The sequence below is a fragment of the Centruroides vittatus genome, unplaced genomic scaffold (genome assembly GCF_030686945.1).
Source record: "Centruroides vittatus isolate TY-2023 unplaced genomic scaffold, ASM3068694v2 contig_502, whole genome shotgun sequence".
NCBI classification, from domain to species: Eukaryota; Metazoa; Arthropoda; class Arachnida; order Scorpiones; family Buthidae; genus Centruroides; species Centruroides vittatus.
Window position 1 is genome coordinate 570166 of NW_027122289.1, and position 27932 is coordinate 598097.

The following is a 27932-nucleotide window of genomic DNA, read 5'->3' on the forward strand; positions in this document are numbered from 1 at the left end:
AGCTGCATAACGTTGCAAGCGGCATAAATTTAACAATTATAGTAAAGTGCAAGTGATTTTACAGATATGATATATATATAATATATATATGTATATATAATATATACAAGTTTTTCCTTCATTATACAATAAAATATAAAGAGAACTACAATGAGAATTTTCTTTTGGAGCTTGCAATTGACGAGAACTCAAAATAATAAAATAATAATAAAAAGATGACATTGCTTAATGGATCACAGGATTCACAATGAAATACTGATATTATATATTCATATATAGTTTTTTTTAATTACGAAATTTTAATACCTGATTATTGGGGGTTTCTGGAGATTTTATTCTTACAGCCGACATCTCCAGAACTTACTCGAAGTCACAAAAACTAACGGCTCAAGAACATAACAAAGGTGCAGAAAACAATCTCTCTCACATCCTAGTGTTGTTTTCTTCCTCCATCGGCTCGGGAAATCCAGTTCATCCGTAATAACGAGTGTCGATTGTCGTGATTAAAAACAACCAACAGGGAAGAATGGATATCTTTTTCGAATACACAAAAAATGACTACACAATCTGATACCGGTTTTAAAATATGGGATAAAATAATCTTCCCTGATGTTGTAAAAAGCAACATATTATTTTTTTTATCCTTGCATACTTGTCCCTGTACAGTTGATATTAATTACTACTTTTCATCAAACAAAGACTTTCGCTAGTGCGTCTGCTCCGGCACTGGCAATGAATGGTTTACATGGGTGGAATGATACGTCAAAGATGGATTCGTCAAACTTCTTTCTGTGAGATGTTATCTCCTGTACACATGTTTTATTGTCCATGTTCCAGAGACGAATGGAACAGTCATGGCCTGGAATACAAAATTTTATTCATGTCTTTCAAATAATAATATTTATTTTTTACTTTCGAAATTATTATTAATAATTCTGACTAACTCTTAACGTCAAACTTTCAATTAAATGTTTAATTATGGAGTTTATAAAAATTTATAATTAGCTTAAGATCAAGGAAAATGAGATTTTTCTAACAGATCTCTGGTCGGCTACATATTTTCTAGGAATAGTCTTTGTTAGTTGTTTGCTAAAAGACAAGTTAATAAATACATACATTGACATACTATATATATAAAACTTTATAAATTTCACCAATATTTTTCAATTATATTACCAATATATTTTTTTTTGTTCCGAAAGTAACAAAAGTGCAGCATGTGTGAGGGATGTGATGGCCATTTTTCAATCAGTATAACTAATTTACAATAAGTCACTAGTATATAAACAGTGTTAAGACAACTTTCTCCGATCTTCACAATTTTTTTTAATATTTCACATGAAATTATCCTAAAAACTTTTCCTTTCCACAATCAATTCAATGTAATCCTCACTAAAACATGCAATTAGCATATTTTGAACAGAAAAATCCATTAGGATCAGATAAAGATATGATTTGAGTTCTGCAAACTCCAAATTACAAACTAATATTTTTTTGCTAACGCAGGAAAATAACAAGATATATTAACAACGGTATCAACACAAAATACTTACTTCCGGACAATAGGTATAATCCATTAGGGTCAATGGCCAAACTGGTTACTGCGTCAAGATGTGCAACCATTGAATGTATTACTTTGCCTAAAATGTTTTATTTTCCGTTAGTACGGTTTATAAGTTATAAAAAATATGATTAAATTCATAAATGCAAAATGTAAACCTGTATTATTATCAAAAAAGCAAATATGTCTATCTTCATGGGCTGTTATTGTTATGGGAAGTGTAGGATGAGTGATGACTTTGTTAATCTGTCTGTTAATAGCATTACCATCTGAACATAAAAATAAAATAAAATGAAAGGACATTTTCAAGGGTTTAAATCTTTGCATAAATTACCTTCTTACCAGTATTCAAATTGCTTTCTAAATGCATTATTGGCTTTCCGGTCTCTATATCAAAAATAATAGTATTTGACGAAGTGTATGCTGCCACCATCTGTGTGGGTTCGCAACGTACAAAATCCACAGATGTTGGCATTCCATCATCTGAATTTATTAAATATTTATATTAAAAGAAAAAAATATTCACAAACAAAAAATACATATCTGAACGTTATCTGACCTGTTTTTGAGATGTAAGTGTTTAGTAAAGGAACTTTGCTTTGGGGAGACCAGAGTCTTATGGTGCTATCTGAAGAACACGAGATTAACTGTACTTTCGAAGTATGAATTGATAAACCATACACGCTATCTGTATGCCCACATAGTGTAGCAGCGAGAACACCCGGATCTGGAAAACAAACTGTTAATTTACTACTAAAAACTATTGTGTATTCATAATAACAAAAGATTTACTAATTTACCATATGAATCATAAGGATCTATATTTGAATTTGGAATGTTCCAACATCTAATAGTCCCATCTAGACCACCACTATAACATTGTTCACCAGTGCTACCCATAACAAGACAGAGTACAGGACCACTAAACAAATTGAAGTTTCATTAATATAGTTTTTATACAAACTATTTAATAGAACAGTTAATTTAATTTACTTACACATGCCCACGAAATGTATAAACTGGTTCTACATCTAATGACGATGTTCTGCAAATTCAGAGAAAAACACAAGAGTTTTATATAAATAATCAAGAGATAAAATTAATAATAATAAAAAAGAAAGCTAACTTCTTTGCTGGCAAAGTCTTTTGTAAATTCCACAACTTCAATGTGTGATCTTCCGAAGCAGAGATAAGAACTGGTTCCACAGGATGAAATGCTAGTGCTCGTACACAATCAAAATGACTGGGGGAAAAAATGATTTCAATATTATATCACTAATAAAAATATAAAAACGATAAGTCTCTATCATAATCTACTTAACAACAAAAGTATCTCACCTTCTAAGGGTATATTTAGCATTCCAAGTTTTCCTAAAAGCCTCTTTGGTTGCAGCCACCTGAATAATAAAATATAGAAAAAAGTTTTCTATATTATTCTATTATCACCAATTATAAAAAAAAAATATGACATGGCACTTACATCGTAAGTGGATTCTGCCTCATTGTTTATTGTTAACTCGGCAAGATCACCGAGACCAAGAGTAGGTTCCATACCATCGTTGTCTGTTCTGAGATTTCCCAAAAGCTGCCGTTGCGACACGGGTTGGAAGGGGAATGATCTTCCTTGGATGTCTACAAGTATATGTATAAATATTTATACAAAAAAATTTACATAAACAACATTAAAGAATATTGATAATATGTTAGTAATTACTCCATTCTGTTGTATCATCCTGGCTCCTAGCTTCTCCAGCTCCGTCAGTGTTGTTTGCCCCCAAATAATCAAACTGCGACACCACTTCATCCCCATCAGGTTCATCCATCATATTATTAACTCTTGTTATTAAACCGCTACCTGAATCACCCTTTGAAAAAGCAACACACACATGTATTGAACATCAAATAATTAAGTTAATCTAAAAGAGAAAAGAATTAAGTTAATCATAAATAAATAAACAACATAAACTTACTTTTAAGTTCATTTTCATTCTTTTTTCCAATTTTTCCTCCGATCTTTCCATTCTTTCATCACCTAATCCCCCAAACTCCAGCTCATCGCTTCAAAAATAAAATTTCAAATTTTAGTAGTAGATATTTAAAACATTACTTCGAGAAACATTTAAATTTGTAACAGCGTGTCAAAAAAAGAAACTTTTATGTAAATTAAATATATAAAAACATGAACATAAATATTTAACTACAGTCTGAGAAAATAAATTTATAGATTAATATTAACCTGAGATTTTCATCCTCGTCATCAACATCCACATTCTCTGATGCCAAGAAATCAAAAGTTGCTAAAACTGAAGCTTCAGCATCCATTAATGTATTTTCGGCTATCGAATTGATTTTCTTTCCAGGGATCCTAAAGAACATTTATTATTATTTTAAAATTATAATAATAATAAACAACAAGTATTCATTAAAACTAATTACTAATACTGTTATAAAAGTATGTAAAATAGAACAAGAACTTTTATAGTTACATCTAATACATTCTTTGCATTTTTACTACCATTATGCTATTTTGGGTCTAGTATTGTTAAATCTCATCACTGCTTCCCAGTTTACTAGATATTTCGTGTAATATTGGTATGGTATTGGAATTGAATTCCTTAATAACACCAAAAATAATGGTTTTAAATGAATTCAATCATCATCATTAATAAATTACTTGTGAATACAAATTGTATTTTACATCAATTAGTATAATGCCAACAGTATGTTTAAAAGATAACTTAAAAGCTGACAAGGTATGCTGGACAACTGTCAGCCAGTCTAGAATTACAGTGGAACCTCACTTAATTAACGAGCAAAACAAATTGTAAAAAAATGACTCGCTTAACAAACAATGTTTTGCATAACAAGTAAAAAGGAGAGGGGAAGTCCCGAATTGTGCGTGCGCATGCTCCATCAGTCTGTGTGTAGCACTTGTTCTGCTAGCATCTTAGTGTCACTTGTGTTCACACATATTATAAACAACAACAACCATAGCCCGTTATATAATAAACACGTCAAACGATATGCCAAATTCTTGAGCTACGTAAAGGCTATAATTAAATACTAGAAATTAATTTGACTACAGGTAGGCAGTTATGCTGTCATCTCATATTAAATTTAATAATTATAAATAAATAATTTTTCATTTAGACATTTCTAAAATTTAATTTGGAATTGGTCATTAAATTTAATATGAGATGACAGCATAACTGCCTACCTCTAGTCAAATTAATTAATTTCTAGTATTTAATTATAGCCTTTACATAGCTCAGGAATTTGGCATATCATTTGGCTGTTTATGAGACTTTTTTTGATTTTTTTGTTTTCTACAAATCGAATTCACATTCCAGGTTGGTTCATTCCATGCTAGAAGAAAAGATGAAGTTGATTCACACTCCTTAACAATGTATATTGTACAATTTTCTTTGAATAAACATTATAAATAAAATATTTCAGTATTTTTTTTTTTTGGCATGGAACACATTATCATATTTTACATTAATTTATATGAGAAAAACTGTTTCACTTAACAAGTGTTTTGCATTACGAGTAAGATTCTGGAACGATTTATGCTTGTTAAGCGAGGTTCCACTGTACTGGATTGTAAATTATTGAACTATTAATTGAGACTTTCTCTCTTCTGCTAGATTTTTCCTGATCAAGTTAAAATTAGTCATCATTATTAAACTTTGTTTTGTAAATAATTGTAATTTATGAATAGAATTTCTGGTACTATCAAATAACTAGTTTAATAACTCCTTTTTAAGAGCTCTAGTGCAGTTTCTCTTATCTTTTTATCCAAAGATATTTGTTTAGATTTTGCAGATATTGAAATTAATACAGTCAAATCTCCAGTAATAACCATATTGCAACACAGCAGCCATTTTTATAGGAACTCTCTTTTTTTTTAATAAAACTATATACTTATTTTGCACACATTTTTGGCCAAAAATCACCATACAACAGCAATTTTTGTGTTTCTGTCCATGGCCACTGTTCAGAGGTTTGACTGTATCTGTTAAATGATGCCAGATGTATATTAATTAAAATGAATATGTCTGTCATACATGAAACTATTGATTATATTAAAGTAACCTGTAACTCAAACATAAAAAAAATCTGTTACTTTAACAACAGTACAAGGTTAATTCATGCAATGAAAACTGAAAATGTGCATAACAGAGATTACATAACATTTACAATTAATTTTAAATGTAGACTGGCCAAAAGTAATAGTGCAGTTACTACTACTTTGATTATTAATTAATAACTATTTTGGATTATTTAGATTTTAAAGTTTCCAAATAATGACGATTTAAACTGCAAAATGTCTGCAAAGTCAAGAGTTGATTGACTTCGCAGACCGGACAGTATTTTGAACAATTGTTGTAATTAGATTTGTATGTATTCTAATATGATTAGAACGTATGTTTCTAAATATTATGTTCTATTAATAAATTTTCTCTGCTAAAATGTAAAATCATTAACTGGCCATTTTATGTACAGTGTATTCCAAAATAAATGCTACTATTTTATAATTACTGTAATTATGTTAATTATTATCTGAGAAGTATGAGACACACACCAATCAATAGAATAACTGTTCCAGTTTCATCTCCAACCTGCATCATCCACTACCTCTAGAAAGCACTGTAAACAAAAATGGTGACTCTGCAACAGAGAAGACATTTTGCATTCTGCACTTTGTAGCCAAAATCATTCACTATCATGCAACACAAATAATTTGCAGGAGTTGTAAAATTGTGGCTGTTGTGGGAGGAGTAACAACAGATATGCTATAGCAAGAATAGGAAGAATTTGAATATTGGTCAGATATTCTGTTCTGTAATATGAAGTGAATGCATTGAGAAATTGTAATGGTCAAATGTAAAATTTGGACAGTTTTCTAATGTTTTAATGTACATTACAATGTTCACAAATAATATTTTAGATAATTACAATAATTTAATATGGTAGCGTTCTTTTTGGAAGACCCTATATATAGAAATAATTTAAAGAAAAATATTTTATATATTTTTTTTCTACTGTAATCATTTCAGATCATATTGAATTTTTTTCTAAACTATTACAAAATTCTCCAGGAATTTATTTCTTGCAAAAGTTCTTTATAAATCTCTTCCACGTACGAGAACGGATATTAAAAACATTTGACCTTCCATTACCTTCTGTTGTGAACATCATTTGCCCGTTTAGTTGTCTGATCTCCATTCATGACAACATTTAGCTGCTTATCTTGATCGCCTATATTATTATTCAAACCAAGAAGAGAACGAACTCTTGCAGACCTAATATCTATAATAGTGTCTGTGTATCCTATTTCTTGTAGATATCTGGAAAAAACAATAAATTTAAATTATTATTTTATTAACCTTTCGTTAAATTTAATTTAAAATTTAAAATTCTAACTTACTGTCTGAGAAGCTGCCTCCCTTGTTTCCAAGTAACATTACTATTTGAAGGAAATATATCTCCATCGACTGGCTCTTCTACAAAACATTAAACAACATATTAAATACAAAAATTAATATTATGAGCTGTGAATGCCGATGTTAATTTATAACCATTCCAATCAAACCGTAAATTTACCTTTGTCGGTCTCGTCAAAGATCTGGAGACGAGCATCTGCCTGATTAGGATCGGCTCCGTATTTTAATTTATATGTTTTAGTCCTTTTGAAATTGAATAAAATGCCGATTTATTAAAATTTACATTAGAAACAACAAACAGTTTTATTAAATGTATTTGATTGTCTAACGGCATGCAATGAATGTCATTTTTAAAGTACGAAGCAAACAGTCTTTTAGTAAAAAAAATCTTGCAGTAAAAGTATGCACTCACCTTTCTTGTTTTAAAGCATATTCTAACATTTTAATTCTACGAATGAGATCATTTTTCAAATTCTCTTGTCCTTTTCTCTCTCCTTGTAAAAATGCTATCCGAGCCTGTGAAAAAAGAAAAAAAAAACATTTTGACACACACAGTTGTACAGAAAGCAGAAATTATGCCACTGTTAAAAGGACTACATATCAGTAAAAACTGATTTGAAGTGATCCATTTGAAGTGCAATTTAAATTACAGGAGGAAAGAAAATGAATTTATTTCAAATGAATCACATAGCAAAGAAAAAATCATTTTATTACAGCTAAATTCATTAATGTTGTCTTTTTATAAAAATAAGAAAAACATCCTCTATAAAAGCATTCTGAGTCAACTCAGAAGAGGAGGAACTTTAAAATTAACAAATAAAACTCAAAATTTTCCTCTTAAAAACCTCAAAATTTCCTGAAAATATGTAAAGTTTAAACAAGAAATTTCATTAATTATCAATTAATTTGCCATTTATTGTCTTAATATCATGTAATGTGTCTTAAATAAAATTTTGCTCTCTTCATTTTTTGACATTTCTTAAGTAGACTTAGCATATTCATATATTTTACTCCTATAACAGCACTATTTTAAAAAAAAAAAATAAAGCTGTTTTAATAATTTAATTGCATAGAAATGAGTATACAAAATATTGTTAAGCATGCAAAATGGATAAGAAAAACTTACAACCATCAAATAACTGATCAGCAAAACTTAAAATAAGTAAAATGAGAGATTTAAAAAGGCAACAATTCTGTAAAAAAATAACTCTCATCTATTAAGCTTGTCATCACCAGAGAGTACATATATAAACAAAGAATAATTGGGGCAACTTTCATGCTACAGACGCTAACTGGGGCTTGATATTTGGAACTCTTACGGATCATTTTATTTAATGTCGGTTATAGAAATTTTGGTTTATGCCGATTAAAGCTGATAAAAATATAACCAATATTTAATAAATCATATCTGTTAGATGCTTTATCAAAAAGTTACTATAGTCTATGAATGGTTTCTTATAATTTTTGGAGGTCATTTAAGACCTTCAGCTATACTCAGCTATTTATCATAATTTGTATCACACACACTCTAAACAACAGAAATATTACAAGAATTGCTAATTCTTCTTGTAAATAAAATAAATTTAGACATTAAATACTGTTTTCTATTTTACAAATTACTTATTAAATCGCCGTAATATCTCTTACACACGCATTAAAAACACGCGCTTAAGAAAATAAATGTACACAAAGGTTTACAGCATTTACGAATCAATTATGCGCGATGTTACTCAACAATCTTATCACTTTGCCGAGTTTAAAAACAAGAAATTCGGACAATAACTCCAACGGACACGTGCAAAAGCAAGCGGAATGTAATCGCAAAAGAAAATAAAATTAGAACTGCCTAGAGATAAAACCATTATTATATAGACTAAATTATCCTTGAAATGAACCTCATTAATAACATCACTGCACTAAATTCTATTTATTTAAGATATAAAAGAATGATTATATATCCTGTTTGTGCATTAATAAATAGTTTTTATAAGATATAAATTTTAAAAAAAAGTTATTTTTGCAGCTTATTCATTAATATTCTTAATATGGTAATTAATATAAGTTAATAATAATAAATTTAAATAGATGACTACAGAAAAATGAATTAAAATGCAGTTATAATTTTATACGAATATATAAAATTATATACATTTTAGTTGAAAATATATCAAAAATTCTTCAAGGATAAACCATCAATAAATCTTTATACATCATAATCACACAATAAATTACAAATGTTCAAAGATGTTTGCAGTCTGTTATGCTCTGTTTGATAATTTAATAATGCTTTTCACCTGTGTTATTCCTAACCAAATATTTTAAAGATATTCCTAAAAGGTCACGGTATCGACATCTAAAGGAAATTTATTACACTATTATTATTCGGGTTTTTTTTTTGCTCACAAGCATTACTCCAAACAATTTTTTTTTTAAATCGAAAACCAGTAAATTTTGATTTTATTTACTTTTTTTTTTTAACTCCAAGATTTAAAGGTTCTCTCTGTAATTGTAAAAATAAAATGGATTAAATAATATTAACGGTTAGTCAATAAATTTAATTTGTCTTTTAGCGAATCTGTTTTATATTTTATATGATTTATTCGACATTGTCCTTGACAGAAGCTCTCCGTGGGGAGTAAAAATGATTGGAACATGTTATTTCCGCTTCCGAATGTACCAGTTTAACACGCAATCTTACTCTATAAGCCAGAAACACCTTCAATAGCAAAATGTATACAAATTTACAGCAAAATACTTAAATACTACTTAAAGCTATGAAATTTCTTTATAATCAGCTCTTTTTTTGATTTAAACTAATACTTTATTACTATTAACAATATTCTTAGAATTAAAACAAGTTTGGGATCACAGTACAGAGTAAAATCTATCAATACACTACATACAAACATTCGTTTAATAATATTTTATATTTTAGACAAGATTTTTCTGTTGATTCTTATTAAAACAATCTCTTACTGATAGCAGTTCATTCAATTAGCAAAATCATCATTATCATTAAAATATCATTAGCATTAATTAAGGAAAAATATTAACTATACCAATGTTTAGTTAGTTACAAAGTATTTATTAATCAATTCAGACATAAAGTAAGCATTCCAAATTCAACTTTTTCATGCAAATAACATTTTCGCTTCATTTAAAATACATCTGATTGAACCAAAACATGTGCAAATGCATATTTTGTATCGGGAACAAACAGTCAAAAATGCTTGTAAGCAAGTAAAAACCATTTTTACTCAGAAATTGCTAAATTTCCTTAACTTACTGATGCTTTCAAGCATGTTATTTCTGTTGATATATAAATTAATGGCATTGAAACTTTGTAATACCAAGCTCCAAAATTTATATAAAAATCATTGAAAGGCCTTTTCTCTATCTAAATGAAAATTTTAACAATAAATATCTTATAATTTAGACCACCCACTTGCTGAATTTCCAAAATATATTCGATCACTCTCTACAATACTAGTATTGAGTCATTAACTTAGTTGGTAAATTAATATTTTAAATTAATCTAGTGTTAAGATGTCGACACTTCCTGTAGATTTAAATTGGAAATAATTGTTTAGAGGAGTGATTCTGTAACATTACCATTGTTCGATTTTCATTGTACCTTTCAAGTGTACATGGTTTCTTTAGAAAAAAGAAGAAAAATACAGGAGGAAAAACAGAATCAGTAGGGTATTGAACACAAATGAAAGCAGAATTCAAAAGTCAAAACTTTTTAGGGAAGTCACTAAAACAAAAGATAATAACAAAGAAAACCACTTAAATTTTCATGATTTGCATATTTTTCCTAAGTTAAATCTAAGTTTAAGCATTAATATTTACTGTTTATTTATTTATAATAATAGTTTTTTTAACTGCTTGAAAACAAATAATTAACAGCAGAAACGAATATATACACATTTCTGTTATAGCCGAGACAAAACTTTATATTAACCTCACTTGAAAGCAACTCAAAATATTATTTAAAAAATTAATAATATATAATAAATTATAACTTAACTAATTTAGCTTCTAACGGTCTGTTTTAGACGGTAATCTTCCGCTCTAATTCCATTCAAATTTATATAAAATATCACTATTCTTTGCTCATTCCTATTCGAATGTGATATCTCCTTTAAAATCCTTTTTCTTAATACATTTAAAAATCTGATGTCGTAATGCAACCGTAAACATTACAAAATACAACAGTACGGCATGCCTTCCTTCCTAATTTATTCAAGGTCTTAATGCGAACAATATCATGCTTCAGAAGTCCTGATTTTCTCTACATGTAACCGAGAGCACAAAACAATACACTTATCTTTTGACGTTGCTATATTAACAACAAAACCGAGAAAAGAGAATTAGATTTTCTATATTATGTTTATAACTTATCTACAGGAGTAAACTTATTAAGCATTTTCTTTTATGTTCCTGTACAGTCCAAATTTTATTATATCATCACAAAAAAAAAATTTGCAATAAACCTTTGGTGCTTAAAATACTTCGAAATTATGTCATAAAAAAGCAGCTGCAATAATTCCATAAGTAGCTATCCGTTTATGATTCAAACTATAATATATCTTTTCATACAAAACTACAGTATTTCCTTATTTTTCCGAAACTTGAGCCGATTCTTTTAACCTCAACCTTGACATAATTCCTCACCCGTAAAATATCTCCACCAAGAATTAAGTTTCTGGAAAAAATAAAGTCATGAAATTGTATCATAAAATTCCTCTAAATATAAAATTCAGCGCAGAAAAAAAAGGTCAGAAATTAAATAAATCATTTTTTGTGTGAAATTTGTATTGACAAAACAGCAATTTTTCTACAACTGACAACAATTATAATTTATCTAAAAGTAAATTCGGAAATGCAAACGACAAACTTTTCAACATAATTAAGCCCGAAGAAGGAAGAAAAAAAAAAAAAGCAAAGCCATAAAATCAGTTTTGCAATTCTTTCCCCCGAAATGTTCTCGAATTATTTTCAAATCGTCTCGTTCTTCAGAATTACTAAATTCGTATAAATTTAATAAGCTGAAAAATATTTATACTTTGGACTTTCCTGTTACCGGAGAGGAATACAAAATGAATAATCTATAAATATCAGAATATTGTAAGATCGCACCATTTGCAGGCCATGGTTCACTAAATATTGAAATTATTTAATCATACGGATTGCTTAATGATAAATATACAAAAAAAAGAAGAAAAAGTGATAGTGGAGAGTGAATAAATTGCACATCATATATAAATTTCTAACTATAATTCAAAGAATTTTGTCAATTTGCATAACGTAATAACAAATAAAGCAAGAGAATGAACACAGATGCTTGAAAATTGTAAATGCTTCCGATTCAGAAATACCGATTTCTAGAATGTAAACAAGATGATAATAAAATTTCTATAAAAAAAAATAATAATAATGCTTAGTAAGGTATATAAATAGCATTATGAGGTAATATATAGGTTAGGAAGGTATTGAACGATACAGAAAAATAATTCAACAACATATATTACTATACAGGAAACAGGACTAACTGATACTATCTAAACTTACACAGTAATAATATATATTAGGTAAAATATGCTAGTGTATAATGATTTACAGCATATTAATTCTTTAAGTTTTGTATAAACAAGCCAAACTTCTATATTCTCTGATTTTTCTTCTGTATTTATGTTTAGAATGCAGCGTAGTATAAACAATGCAATTTAACCAAATTACTTTTCTCAATCTTTACTCAACACACTTTGAAAGAAAACAAAGCAACAAAAATCTGATATTTTTAAATAATTGTCATCTATTAATCACAAATTACTAATAATTTATCATTAAAAACGGGAAGAATTATGTTGAAAACCTGTATAATAAAGCATATTTTCTAATGATCAACATGAGGATGATGAGGAGAAGGATGAGGAAGAAAGATGAAGAAAGTGATGGGAAGTTAATGATGATGATGATGATGATCAGAAATTGTTTTTACTGCAAAAACAAAACGAAAAAAAATCTTATCTAAGCAAAAAATTGCATTTTGTATTAATTTTAAATTAAAGTGAATAATCTCTTTCTTATATCAAATAAACTATGATTTATAAAAAACTGGAAGCATAAATAATATACTATTAAACTTTGGATCCAGACACTGCATCTATGTTAAAAGGGAAACGACTAATTATGAATCGTTACGAATTTTACAGTTACTGTCATTAATCTGGTACAACACAGTATCTCACTTTTTGGCTTTGTCTAGAAATTGTGTCTAAATAAGAATTCTCAAACTGGGAATTACTTATTTTGAAAGACAAGAGCTGCCAGAGAGGGGAAATATTAGAATGTAACACGTAAAAGAATGATTATCACAGGCCAACGACTAAGATTTATGATCTTGCATACACACCGTACCATTCTGAAATTGCTTAACAAAATTTAAATTAAAAATGCACTTTGTTTATTTGTGAAAGATAAATTTTATTTTTAGAAAACTACTTTTTATCTTTTTTTAGATTAAGTAATTTCGTATCTAAATAAAAAACAGATTTACCAATCAATATAAATAAACATTGAGTGTACAGGTACAAATACAAGAATATATTTCCAAATTTCAATTTTTGACTAACAAATCTTTAGTGCATTGTAGAGTTTTCTTTCAGATTTTTTTAATGATTATTTTGCTTTCTTAATCCAAATATTCACATAACAAATGCAAAGTCATGCTTTTCTTTATGAAAAACCAAGTTGTATCTATTAAAAAATAAATAAAAAACACTGTTAACAGATCTTTTTAATCAATTGTTTACAGTTAAAACTTATCACTTTAATGCCATTATAAATTTCTCATCACACAATAATTTTTTGAATACCCTGCATAAGCAGTCCTGAATAAATTGCATATATTTTTAATTGTTTACATAATGTATGCAATTTTAAACTTTGGAACTTCATACTGCATCTTTAAGCAATACTAAACTAAATTCCAATAGTAGATTCCATAGTAAATATATATCTTTATTTATATATTCACAGCATTTCACTACTTTCTTCTCTCTTAATACATTCTACATTAAGATTCTATAGCCTATCTGAATTACTACATCATAAAAACATGTCTTGGAAACAACAAAAATGCTTAAATGCAAACTTATGTTTACCTGAGATGGTAATTGGCTACTTAACACTTCACATTTGTTCCTATCTTTCATCTTAATGCAATTATATGCAAAAAAATATACAAAGATTAATTAAAAAGTAAACATTCAAAACATGCAAAGTGGTAAAAGATCTACAACTAGAATCTTGTTTAATTCAAATTCTATTAACAGGTATTGTAAATGTTTTAACGTGTTGCTGTTTATACGTTCTAAACACAGTACACAAATTATTTATAACACAACAACAACACTATTTGTAATTTATTTTCAACACTAGTGAGTAACACTCTGGCACTCCACAAACGAGTAACACTCAGGCACCCGACAATTAATTAATAAAGGCACAACACTGGTTCTTTGCCAGCCACACAGCCACACACTCATCAGCACAGCTACACACTCCGGTCGCACTGCCCGGCCACACCAAAGGAAAAAGCACAATTTTTCCCTCTCTAGGCAGGAAGATCTCTCCCCGCATTCCCAAGTCTATAGTTACACAACACACCTGAGACATGTGACAGAGCTATGGACTGTACATCAACACTACGTAACATAAACACATGTGTTACAATTTTGTTAAATTGAATATCGAACTTAACAGGTATTATTATTAAATACAAGATGGCCCAAAGGATGGTTTGATTGTGTTTTTGTTTTGCATGTTCCTGTAAACTTGCTGACTACAAATCACACCAAGATACCATATTTTTTACAAAATTAGTAAACTAAGTATTTCAAAACCAACATAAACTCAGTTATTACATGGTTGACTGGCTTTTGGACCATCCTATATTAAAACCTTCAACCAATTAATTTGAATATTTATTCAAATTATATATATATCGTTTCATATACACTTTAATTGCTTCTACAGACTACTTACTGCATCATTTCATTTGTGAAATTTTCTAAAAAAATCATTTTATTAGATGAATCATCAATAAACTTTAATATGCTTTCTTAAAGGCCTCAAAGAATTCAATTAATTAATTCTAGCCTAAAAAATTTTTAAACAAGATTACAACATATCTACATAAATGTAAATGAAATTATTAACATTATATTTGATAAACTCTATATTATAATTCATTTAACTTCATGGTCAAGTGCTGTATTAGTGATATATTTAATATTAACATATTAGCATATAAACAAACATATTTACCAGAATACTCACTATAAATGAAGCAGATAAGTAAATTAATTTGATGTTTTGCAACCTCACCAGAGAAAATCCCTTTTGGCAGAGATACAATTTTTCTTGTTTCAATTACTGACTGAAGGGTTAATGAATTCATTCAATATATCATGCAGTTAACTTGAAAAATGGAAACTTAAAAGCAATAACAATAATAATAATAATAACGCAACTGTATGACCACAAAATTAAATTAAATTTATTATGAGCAAATATTTTATATAAATTTAAACATTAAATATTTAAAAATTGCAATAAAGAAGCCAAATTTAAGTTCGGAAAGCCACATTTTTTAACTGTTTGCTTCATCATCAGTTGATCCAAATCAATTAGAAACAAACAAAATATTCTGAATGTGTTATTAACTCTAAGTTCAATTTCAGTTTCCACATTTTCTCTATACAGAAGTTTTATCATTACTTGATTATAATATTTCTTCTTCTCATCTCAGCTTTCCTTAAAATGAGATTACACATTCATTCAGTCTACAGTGCAGTATTAGTTTAATATTGTTTACCATAGAAATATGTAGTTGTGCTTAAAGGATAATCTTTAAAGATGTTTAACCAAGTTAAATGTACTTTTATTTACATATTTAAATCTGTAACAATATCTTATTTCAAACTTATTTACAATCTCTTAAGTGTCAACTTTTTAATTCATTTTTTTTTAGAAATTTAACAAAAAAAAAATGAAATAAAAAGTTCTAATACACACTAACGCTTCTTCCATTTCTTCATTAAATAATTAAATAAAACAGTAACTCAAACTTTGTTTTACAACTCAAATACCTGTGTCTTTCTAAGAACATGTAAGAATGCTACTGTAGAACAGTTTAAACAAAAAGATAAAAATATATCTAGAGATGTTTGTTTATTTTAAAATATTTTATTTCTAAAGCTTCATTTACACACACACATATAAACTATCACTTATGTTAACAAATATGTAATACAATATATATTATTTTGCATATTCTTATCGTAAACTTGGAATTAAAATGCATATAGGTAGCAGAATTTAGGAAAAACAATAATGATAAAATAAGATTAACAGGAATTATTAATCTTGATAGAATATCATCACCACCTAAAATAGACTACCACTACACATTGTTAATAAATACTATAATAAATAATGTAACCCCATTAATCGCTCAGAAGCAGTTCAATATCTGATAATATTTAAGAATTCAGAAACAAAGTCAACTAGTTAATGACAAAAATATAAGAAAAATAAAAATCATAATATTCAAATAAAACACTTATTAACTTGGAAAACAAACAGAAATATTACTTTCAGTTTTCCAATTTAATAAAAATTATTCTAATTTGTTTAAAATTTTGAAATGGTGATTTCTATTCGTGGAAAAATTTTGCAAAATAATATACATCGCATTTCAAACTATCCCAAAAGCCTGATGAAAAAGATGGTTAAGGCACCAGTCTATCACTCTAAGGAAACTGGAATCAAATCCAGGTGAGCAACCCTGGGAATTTTTCATATGCGATTATATTGGATATTTAAGGCCCCGTCCTCACTACCGGCCATCCTATTATAGATCTGGCCAAACCCACAACAGAACTGGAAAAAGATCTCTTAGTGTCTATAGAGCAGAAAATGAAACTCTAGACAATTTTTAAAACTGTCACTAGAGACCAACAGATACAGTCAAATTACTAATATAAGCTTTATTATTATTGCTAAAACGTTTTACATTTCCGAATTTTTATGAACAAACAGTTATTTCTGCCAAAAATAAACTTTAGAATCTATTGTACTGACCTTTCTTAAATTTAATTCTGTTCAAGAAGCACCATGAACAATGATTCATATCACACAAATGCAAGCATTTTATGCATTTTCTTGGGCTTCATTATAAGAAAATCACTAACTAAAATCCATTTATAAACTAGATATGATAAATTAATTAGATTTGATTTTTAAACAGTAAAAAAAAAAAAAACTCAATCTAAACAACTAAATCTATAACAAACCGCAAATAATATTTAATAAACAGAATAAGAAAAAGTAATATTTAAAATATTTTTTTTTAAAATCGTTTTTTAATTAATTTGACAAAAAAAATTCTCCAATAACATTACAATACAAAGCCTTTAAAGTATATATTTTTATATATCCTATACAAGCTGTACCTGTAAAATATCTAAATTAATTTGATATAAATATAAGTTAGCTATGTTTTATTTCTGTATGGTCTCTTTTTTTTGTAAAATAAAAACTTATAAAAAATTAAATAACTAAACATACTTTCTAATTCTTTAAAATTTTTATACAGATTCATAAAAGTTTCAGAGAGAGAGAAGGGGGGAAAAAACAATTGTAAATCAAAATAATTTTCTATCATTTCATTTTTTCCCCCTTTTCATTTTACCTTAAACATAATTTCATATAATAAATCCCTTCGTGTTATTTTAGATCCGTAAGTAAAGATTAAACTTATGATATCAAGTTACTTGAGGATAAAACTGGAAACGTCCAAAAATATCTCTTCCCTAGATATTGGATGAAATGAACTTATCCTATCCTGTTGACTTAGCATCTGTAGAAGAATAAACTTTCATCCAATTTTATTAGTTGCCTATCTATTGCTTTTATAAAGTATAGAAAAAAAAATTTACTCTGAACAAATTAATTATTAATTCAATAAATAAACATACATACAATTTTACAAATTAACCTACTGAAAAAGATGATTTTTTTTTTAATAATGTTGTGAATGACAATGCAGTTGACAAAGGACACCATCAGAAACTTCCTTACTTTATGTTTAATATTTTGAATTAAACCAATTTATATATTTTATTTATATAAAAGTACTTGTGCAAGTGCCAATTTAAAAGCTGAAAGATTTAAATAACTTGAAAACTTTAATTGGTTCTGATTAAAATGTAATTCATTTTACGTACAACTTCGTCTAATTTTACCAAAATAATAAATAAATAATTTATTACAATAAAGAAATACAACTTAATATTAAAGCTAAATTTGATGACGTAACCACCCGATAAGGAAAAATTTTGGCTTTGTACATTAATTAAGAACAGCCATATTTTTATTCATTTTGATGGATATTTGATCGCCATATTTATCTTACTGTAAGAAACGTATTAATACAAAACATTAAAAAATAATTTACTATTTATTCGGCTATGTTGTTATTGAGTATTGATATTAAAGAGTTCAAAGGAAAAGTTAACCATATGTGAAATTGCTTCATTTAACATGTTAAACAGTTAAATTATTGCACAACTTGAGTATGACAACGAACTACGTGAATGTACAACTATTTTAAAATGGATATTATTAAAAATTATCTTAGTGTTGTTTACTGTGTCTGTTAATGACAGACAGACTGTCTGAAAAGTAAGACTATTTAATTATCTTAGTAACAGGTACAGGTACATTTAGATTGGAATCAATTATCGTATAGATAAAATCCTTAATGAACCGTCGTTGATATAACAACAGAATTGTCGTGGGATTATTTTTGTCCTATTCCACAATATCATATTTTTCTTACTTAGCAATAATGCAATTTATAGATTTTCTATTTTAACTTAATTGCATCTTTTCGGAACAAAAATTAATCAGATGGAATCATTATAAACATTCCTTTTTAATTAAGTACCATGGAAGAATTAACTGAAGTATTTTCATATTCCAATTGATTTTATCTTTTAAAGAAAAATCCAAATTATTTAATGCCCATTCCGTTGGCAGTAGAGATAACTGCAATGAGAGATTAATTTTATCAATATTTACATTCCGATTCGATATATTTAACGTGACAAAGCTTTCAAAATTAAAAATAAAATGTAACTTGTCATTTTTTTATAAACCTTGCATAAATTAAGATATGGAAAAATAATGAAGGAACTAAATCAGGTGTATATTTTTAATTATTATTATTAATTTAAAACTGGTTAAATGATAAACAAGAATGCTCAAAACATTACTTGTGAATCAGAATATAAAATTAATTCATATACTCAATACAATATTAAATTAATGAGAACTATTACAAAGTTTGGTGGAAGATGTACAAATGCACAAAATTTTCTCTAAGCAGACACAAACACGTACACACAACAGATACGTACTGTTATTTTAATACACATGAAAACAAATTACATAATAAAAGTAACTCTAAAGATTAAAATTGCATCATCAATTTGAGCAATTTAACATGCCATTTAACTACAAATGATAATTCTTTACTTAAATTTTATACAGAATATGCATTAAAGAAGTTATCAATAAACTTAAAATATTCAGGTTAAGTAAATAAACTCTTCAAGTGTACAAGTATATATTTTATTTTTAATTTTATATATATATATATATATATATATATATATATATAATTTATGCAGTTAATGTTACAGTGTATATAAATGGCACCACATTTTAGTCAGTCATGTCGTGACTATAAAAAAATTTTAATCTAATTATTTCAAAATAGCATACATTAATAGCAAAGTTACATTTTAAACTAGATGATTTAATACTATGCAAATTAGGAAAACATATTATATATTAATTAGAACCAAATTAATGTTATAGGAAAACAAAAACAGGTTAACCACATAAAAATAGCATCATATCAGCAGATAACAAGACAGCAAGTTATCAGCAACAGACTAAGAAGAAAATGCTTAATCTACCTAAGCATAGAGGAAAAAACCTAATGACTGTTTTGGCTCCTAATCCAGCTTCATACGTAAGCCTTGGAAAGACTGAAGTTTACCATTTGCGTAACTTAAATCAATGTCTAGTCACAGAATCTAATTTTATCCTCAACAGATTTATAATTAAAAATAAGTTCTTTAAATATTTAATGTTAAAATAATTTGGAGTTTTAAAATGATATAAACAAAATAATATTCAAAAGATTAACATTTCAAAGTTGAGAAGTAGTTATTTTCGTTATTGTTATAAATCAATAATTTTAAATATTCAACATTCATCTCTTCTGCTTGTAGAGACACTATAAAATTATATAATGCATTGAATGTATTTTGTAATAATTAAATCACTGTAATTCAACAGTGTGTTGTCATTTTATTGCTATATTTTTCTAAATTAAATTTGACAATTTGTTTATTTAAGTATAATAATAATAATTGTAATTACTAAATTGTTAATATAATTAGATAATTAGCACAAGTTTTTCTGACAGTTTAACAAATCAAACCTAATAAAGTTGAGACAATTTACTACCAATACACTGCTATGATGCATAAATTAACAGTAAGCTATCACCTCTATTTGATTATTTAATGTAGTCTGTCACCAATCATACAAATTATTGTTAAAATTAAGCATTTTAATGAGTTAGCAATGACGTTTTATACTAAGAAATATATTCATGTGTTTAAAATGGAGCTGAATGAAACTCATTTAAGAGACTATGAAATTCAGTGCAATATTCTACATAATTTGAGTGAAACAGAAAATATTTTGATTTCCTAATTAACTCAAGGTCCAATTTGATTGTTTTATCCATCGTCAATGTATAATATGATATAAAATGACCTTGTATAAAAAACAGGAGCTAGTCTTCAACAGCTGACAGATTACCTTCATATTATTAAAATTATTATTCTATAATCCAAGCATAAAATAAAAAATATTTAAAAAATATATCATATAACAGTCTTCGCAATTCCATTAAATTATTTGTCAAAAATTAAAAATTATTCACTCCATAAATTCAATACAATAGAGAATGTTAAATAATTTATGATTTGCATAAATTTAAATTTAATTTAAGTGATAATTAATGAAGTTTATGTAAATGAATGAGTTTACTTTTTGTAATTTTTTTTTAATTATATTAGTCCAGAAAAATTTAATTATAAAATAACACTGCCTAACTATGACACAACTATAGATCTTAAGATGAACTTACATAAAAATCAATGCTCAGATAGATCATAACTCAAAATCTGCCAATGGTTAGCATCATTGAAGATATGAAAGAAATACCTTCAACCTGAAAATACTGTAATGTGTACTTATTATTATCTCTAAATTTATGATACTCTTATTATTCTTATTATCCAATACCTCTTCTTTAAAAAATTTCACCAAATATTTCCCTCGACCAGTTTTCTTGAAAGCGGTACCAAAGACCCACTGCAACTTCCCAGCAACCTACAAATGGGGGAATTCTCCATTCTCCTGTCATGACCCTCCACAAAAAAATGACTATGCCTTCGAAATCTGCTAAATAATCTGTTTTTGCAGTTGTTAGCCAATGTTCATCAACCAAAACCATTATCATGATTAATAGCTTATCAACTAACTTATGTTTTCACGTGGCAGATTTTAGCTATTCTATATTTCAAATGTTCTAGCAAATAAGTTAAAAATTCAATAAATAACTCTCATTAAATCAAATGGTAGACAATAATTAGTATAAAACAATTTTAAAAATTGACTATACATTATCAAGTTTTAAATATAAAATTGGTATTTTTGCTTTTTCCATAACAACTAATTTCATTCAGTAATTCAATATATATTATAAAACAACTAATGTAAAATATAACAATTGATGAAGAGCATTAAATTTACATGCTTCATTGACAACTATGCTTAATCTAACACCTTACAGACCAACTGAAAAAATTATCAAATACAGAGATTTCAGTACTGAAATTAAAGATCAGTGCCATTCGGACGAGTACAATTCTCTTTGCCAATAGTATTACACCTACGAGTAAAACTATACACTAAAATAAATATTAGGAATACTTTTAGTCTTATTTATGCAAATACATTTAAGAACAGCCAGCTTAAATTCAAGATAATTCAGCAAAATACTATATAAAACTCAAGGATTATATATATATTTCAATATATATATAATCTTTGAGTTATATACAGTATATTGCTGTAGATTGAGTTATATACAGTACATATATGTATGTATATATATAGATTTGTACAATATATAAAAATGTCTGGACTCTGAAAAGATTATTATTAGTTTAATACAAGGTTATACAGTAGCTTATTCCAGAATAAGCTTGTGATTAGATAACAAATCCTTATACTTAATACTGGCTCAATGGTAACTTGCAGATGAGGCAATACCAATTTTTGCTGCCCCAACTTCCAGAATGGTTGCCAACAGAGAGCACTTTCTTGCTGAACTATTTATAAACGACTTTAGAGTACATTTATGGGACTTCAGTGTATTTGGCTATTATTTTTATTTATTTATTTTTCTCCTTTTGAACTTTTTGTTGCCCTTCTCAATCTGCCACTTCAGGCAGTTACCTCATCATCTTGTCCATTCAGCCAGCATTGCTTATACTAGTAATCATACAATAACCAGTTTTCTGTGATGACTTTTTTTATTCAAAAAATTTAATTAATTTATTTACTTAAGAAGACTGAAATACCATTGTTTCAGTACTTTATTTTTAATTCAAGTATGTTTTCTATTTCCCAAATCAATAATCTTTTCGATAGTTTTAGATAATAAATGCTCCCACTAGCACCTATTTCTGCAGTGTAAGCAATACCTGTTCTTTATGAATATTTCACTTTCATTCTGGATGTAGTTTACATGATTTTACATTTTCAAGTTTTCACCTATTATAAATAAGAATGAACCTAAATGAAAAAAATTTAATAATAATTTAAGATACCTAAGCTTCTATTCAAATCAAATAAATTAAAATTCAATCAACATATCACACGAATATCAAAAACTGAATATCATGCTTGCTCTAACAATAGAACTTCATAAATCTATAATTTTTATAATAAGGAAAAAATATTAATGCTTTTATATAAAAGGATATTATTAAAATTAAGAATACTCATTCTGCTGATCAACTAATGATGAAAGATAAACGACAATAAGCATAAACTGAATCACATCTCACTCCGATACTGCTTATGTAAATCTAGTCAATATATAATATTTTTTAATATAACAATAAAATTCCAAATTAAACATTAAACATTTTCTTATATAGTCTAGCCCAATAATATGGCAGATTGTTGCTTTAATCGAAAACCACATTTGTGACAATCTTATTTATAATCAATGCACTTTAAAAGATGATTTTTATGCTAGAATTTAATTTTGTTGGATGCAGATATGCAAATCTTAAAAAAAAAATTGCAAGTTATGTCTATCATATGTTACAGCATGAAGTAATTTGATCAATTATTCTAATTGATCAAATTACTTCATTGCATATATTTCTATTGACTACTACCATATATTGTAACAGTGACAAAAAAAAACTTATTAGAAATGAACTAATCATACTTGCTCTCTGCAATTTCTACACCACAAAGCATCTAATTACTATCTTATGTTTGCAATTAACAAAATATTTTAATACTTAAGCTTCTCTGCCATAAATTAAGCTTACAAAGGATTAAAAGTGAAATTTAAGGATATAAAACTTTATTTCATATATATGCTGTAATATTTTATTCCCCGGATTTTCAATTTTGTGTATTGTTTCCTGTTATGCAATGTATTTTACAATATCATCACAAATACTTTGTATAGGAAATGAAAGTTCTGAATTCATCAACAAATTTTTATAAAAAAAAAAGTAATGCCACAATTTACTATCAATAATATATTAGTAGTAAACATATCGAATAACATGTATGGAGATATAAAATTACTATAGCAATTCTACAATTTCAGATATGTCGAGAAATCCAAATAGACAATTAGACATTAAATGGGAGAAAAAAGTTAAATAATTTATTAAATGATTTAAAATAAACTGAATTATGTATTTAACTAGTTGATAAGCAGAACTTATTTTTTACTGCATGATTTTTTTCGATAAGTCAAAACAGTTTGTTAACAAAACTTGATTTCATGTTTGGCAAAAACAATTAAATTAAAATATGATACAAAAATCTACATTTTATGCCCTAAGATACCATAAATAATCAAAAATTCTAATTATATTAATTATTATTTTTGGTCTTATCAAATAAATTTTAACATGAAGAATATATAAGAGAAAATAAATTCCTTTTAATTCAGGGAAAATAAATATTCTTACCTTGCTAAGCAAAGATAATTAATTAAAATTCCTAATAAATTATCCAAAATGAATAATTTCTGCTAATGATAAAGAAAAATTTTTTGCTTTTGGGAATTTGCCAGAAAGGGTTTTTTTTTTTTTAATACACTTATACAATTCTTACAATAATAAATTTAGTTTCCAAGCCTTTTAACCAGCAAATTAAAATTGAAAAAAATTTCAGATCTATGTTGGTATTTATATAAACGTTCATTTCTGTATACGAACAAAAGATTTCTATAACAAAACCAAGCAAACTTCTTATCGTAGAATCATTTTATATAGACCTAAACATCTACAATCAAAAGATATATGAAAAACACAAAACGCGGCTGAATCTAAGAAACTATATTTAAACCAAGTTATGAATATAAAATCTGATATAAGGGATATTTGCCAAATCAATACATCAAATATTTATGATCTGATCCTAGTAGAGAAATAAATGAATTTGGCATAGGAATTAAATCTAAACCTAAATAAATAATTTAAAAAATTCTGGAGTAAAATATAATCAATTTTTTTTTTTTAAGTTTATAAACAAGTCCTCCAAAACAACTAAGAAAATAATTTAAAATAAAAGATCTACAAATATTGAATTTCCATAAATAATTCCAATACATCATGCTTCATTTATATAATTCCAGATAATTTAAATACATTAATCTTTAAGATTTTAATTGCTCTCATTTGTATCTTTGTTCGGCCATTTATATATATTTAATAATAATAAAAAAATAAGAATGATCCTACACCATCAAATTCTTTTATGTTGTTAAAATTAAAAAAAAAAGAAAATTTTTGAGGATCAGATTACTCATAATTAAATGCCACCCAAAATAACGTTCGTCAATAAGAATTTAAATCCATATAAAAAAAGTACAAAGTAAAATTTAATTAATAAAATAATATAAGAATATTTAAGTAAAATTTCAATATGTCGTAATGTTTATAATTAGTTAATTTTAAATTGAAGCTATAAAAATAATAATAATACATTCAAAAGTGTGTTTCTGTATAGTTTCTATATATATATATTTTTAGAAACTAGCAATGAATTATTAATGATTCTTACATTTTTAGAGAATCAAACAATTGTAAGTACACGAAATTTATTTTGCAATCTGCACGGAGATCATTGAAATTGTGTTTATGTAAAACAAAAGAATACGTACCTAACAAACTCTTCCTTTTATTATTATTTTAAAAAATATATTTTTCTGTTTAAGAATTATGTTTATAAAACTGTTATATGGTAAATTTCAAGAATCTTCTACATTTAATGTGAATTTTTAAGATTTTTCAGCTTCATAAAAGCGGTTTTTAAGGCATTTTAAGTTCGGGTTAAGGTTTTTTTTTTTAATTTACGTTTTTTGATGATAATTTTTAACATGTTTCAAAGGTAGTGTATTAAAACAAGGCTTTAAACATAGTAAAACAATGAATCTTGCTGTAAAATAAAACCATAAAAAATTAATAATAATAAAAAAAATTATTTTTAATTATCAAACATTGATTTATAACCTTTAATTTAGAAATCAGAAGCTTTATATGAGTTAAAATTGCTTTAAATTCATCATAAATTACCAATTATACATATAATTAATTACTATTTAATACATTTACAATGCAGAACTTTCTGATGATGTAGATTTCGTTTATTTATAAAGAAATCGAGGCATAAATGGAGATTTTAAGCTAATAAATTCGATTTAGAAGCTTAAAATATAAGAACTATTACATCAAATACACAGAAAATAATAAAAGATAACAAAATTCGGGTATACCGACGCCATTTTGAAAAACAAGATGGCCGACGGGGAAATGTCAAAAAACCAACAAGGCGATCGAACGATGTGTTAATTCGTAATATACGATTATTATACAAAGGAAATTTTCGATCTAATGGTTATTACTCACTTGCAATTCCGCTCTTTCCACTTCCCATTGTGCTCTTTCGGCTTCGAACCTCGTCCATTCGTGTTGTATAAAATGTACTATGCCGGGTATAGAATATCTCGGTCTCTGCTGTTGTTGGATTTCGTCTTGGTTTGTTTTTATAGGTCCTAATGATGGAGGTGAGTTTGGACCCGTATGATTTTGGACAGAATTTGGACACTCGTCCATCATCATCAACATTGCTTCGCGTTCGCCATTGACCAGCTGCGAATAGAACGATGGGATGGCCATCGATCCGATTACGTTTTCGTCCGATAGATGGAGACTTTAATAAATTTAACAGAAAAAATATATAAAATATTTTTTAAATATTCTTCAATTTATAAAACTTGTCTTTCTCAAAAAATGCACTGGAAAACATTTTAAATTAATAACACTAAGTAAAGTTTCCTTACAATATCGTTTTACTGTGTTATCATAATGCATACTCCTATTTTTATCAAATGATTAAATTCAGACAAGAGTGTGAATTTTTGTGGAAATTGAAAATAAATAATTCTATTATAAATTTTTCTTATATTAAACGTTTTATAGTTGTTTCTATCGCGTGGTTTTATCTTTTGTAAGAATATGATAAAAGTTGTATGCCAATAATTATCACCAGGTGGAGAAAATATGGTGACGCTTTAAATTTAGGCCGCGTTTCTTTATGCAGCGAGAGTGTAGCGAAATGACGTCATGAGCAGTGTTGGCCAATTAGAAACCAATTCTAGCGTATCGCTGTAAAGCGTTTCTCGAGCGCTGCATAAAGAAACGCGGCCTTATCTATACAAATAAAAATGTAAATGTTCGTTTGTTCAAAATCTTAAATCTCGAAAAGTTCTTAACCGATTGCTTTGAAATTTTGACACAACGTTGCATTCGAATACGCGTGTGTTTTTATATTATATAGATGTAGAAATTCCCGCCGCGGGGAGAGGGACAAAATTAAGGATTACAGTGAAGAACTGGTCTTCTATTATTCTATTTTAGATGCGTTTTTGATTACGTTTTAATAGGGTACGCCAAGAGAATGTACACTAAGAAGGGATTTTTTGAAATTTTCCCCCGCGGGGAGTGTTATACATTTATAATAGATACATTTTGAGCCACAGCAACGTGTGGCCGGGTACAGTTAGTATTATCATAAATATCAAAATCTAAAATGATAATTATGAATATGGAAAAATTGTTAATTTTGTTGAAAATTGTAACGTTTTAATTCATGCGTAATAAATGCCTAAAATATAAAAAAGCATTAATTTAATAGAAACAAATTTTTAAATATTTCATTATTTTGTATAGATACGAATTTATTTTATGTTTATATTTTATTATTTTTGAAAATTTAAAATATCATATTAAAAATTCCTCATTAAAAACTATTGATAAAATTTCTTTTGAGCAATAACCGAGCAATTTACGCCTCTCTCAAATCCTGTTGACAGTGATGCTGATTTTAATGTCCCTGTCGAAAGTAAATTTGTTTATATCTTATATTGTAGAATCATGCACTGA

General features: G+C 27.0%; 1 protein-coding gene across 2 annotated transcripts; it reads right to left on the reverse strand.

The window, feature by feature from the left end:
* Nucleotides 1-261: 261 nt before the first annotated feature.
* Nucleotides 262-26681, reverse strand: LOC136978282 (striatin-3-like). Of its 2 annotated transcripts, none has more exons than XM_067273979.1 (18): nucleotides 26397-26681; nucleotides 7421-7524; nucleotides 7169-7251; nucleotides 6993-7068; nucleotides 6745-6912; nucleotides 3798-3926; nucleotides 3532-3619; nucleotides 3276-3426; nucleotides 3042-3193; nucleotides 2900-2958; nucleotides 2688-2804; nucleotides 2559-2606; nucleotides 2362-2483; nucleotides 2121-2288; nucleotides 1904-2044; nucleotides 1720-1830; nucleotides 1554-1640; nucleotides 262-859 (listed from the first exon to the last, which is right to left on the reverse strand). In XM_067273979.1, exons 1-18 carry the CDS (start codon nucleotides 26664-26666, stop codon nucleotides 690-692), a joined length of 2244 nt encoding a protein of 747 aa, XP_067130080.1. In that variant the 5' UTR covers nucleotides 26667-26681; the 3' UTR covers nucleotides 262-689. The 2 variants fall into 2 exon arrangements, with proteins under 2 accessions (XP_067130080.1, XP_067130079.1); XM_067273978.1 differs by having other exon boundaries at nucleotides 2121-2300.
* Between the last annotated feature and the right edge of the window lie 1251 nt (nucleotides 26682-27932).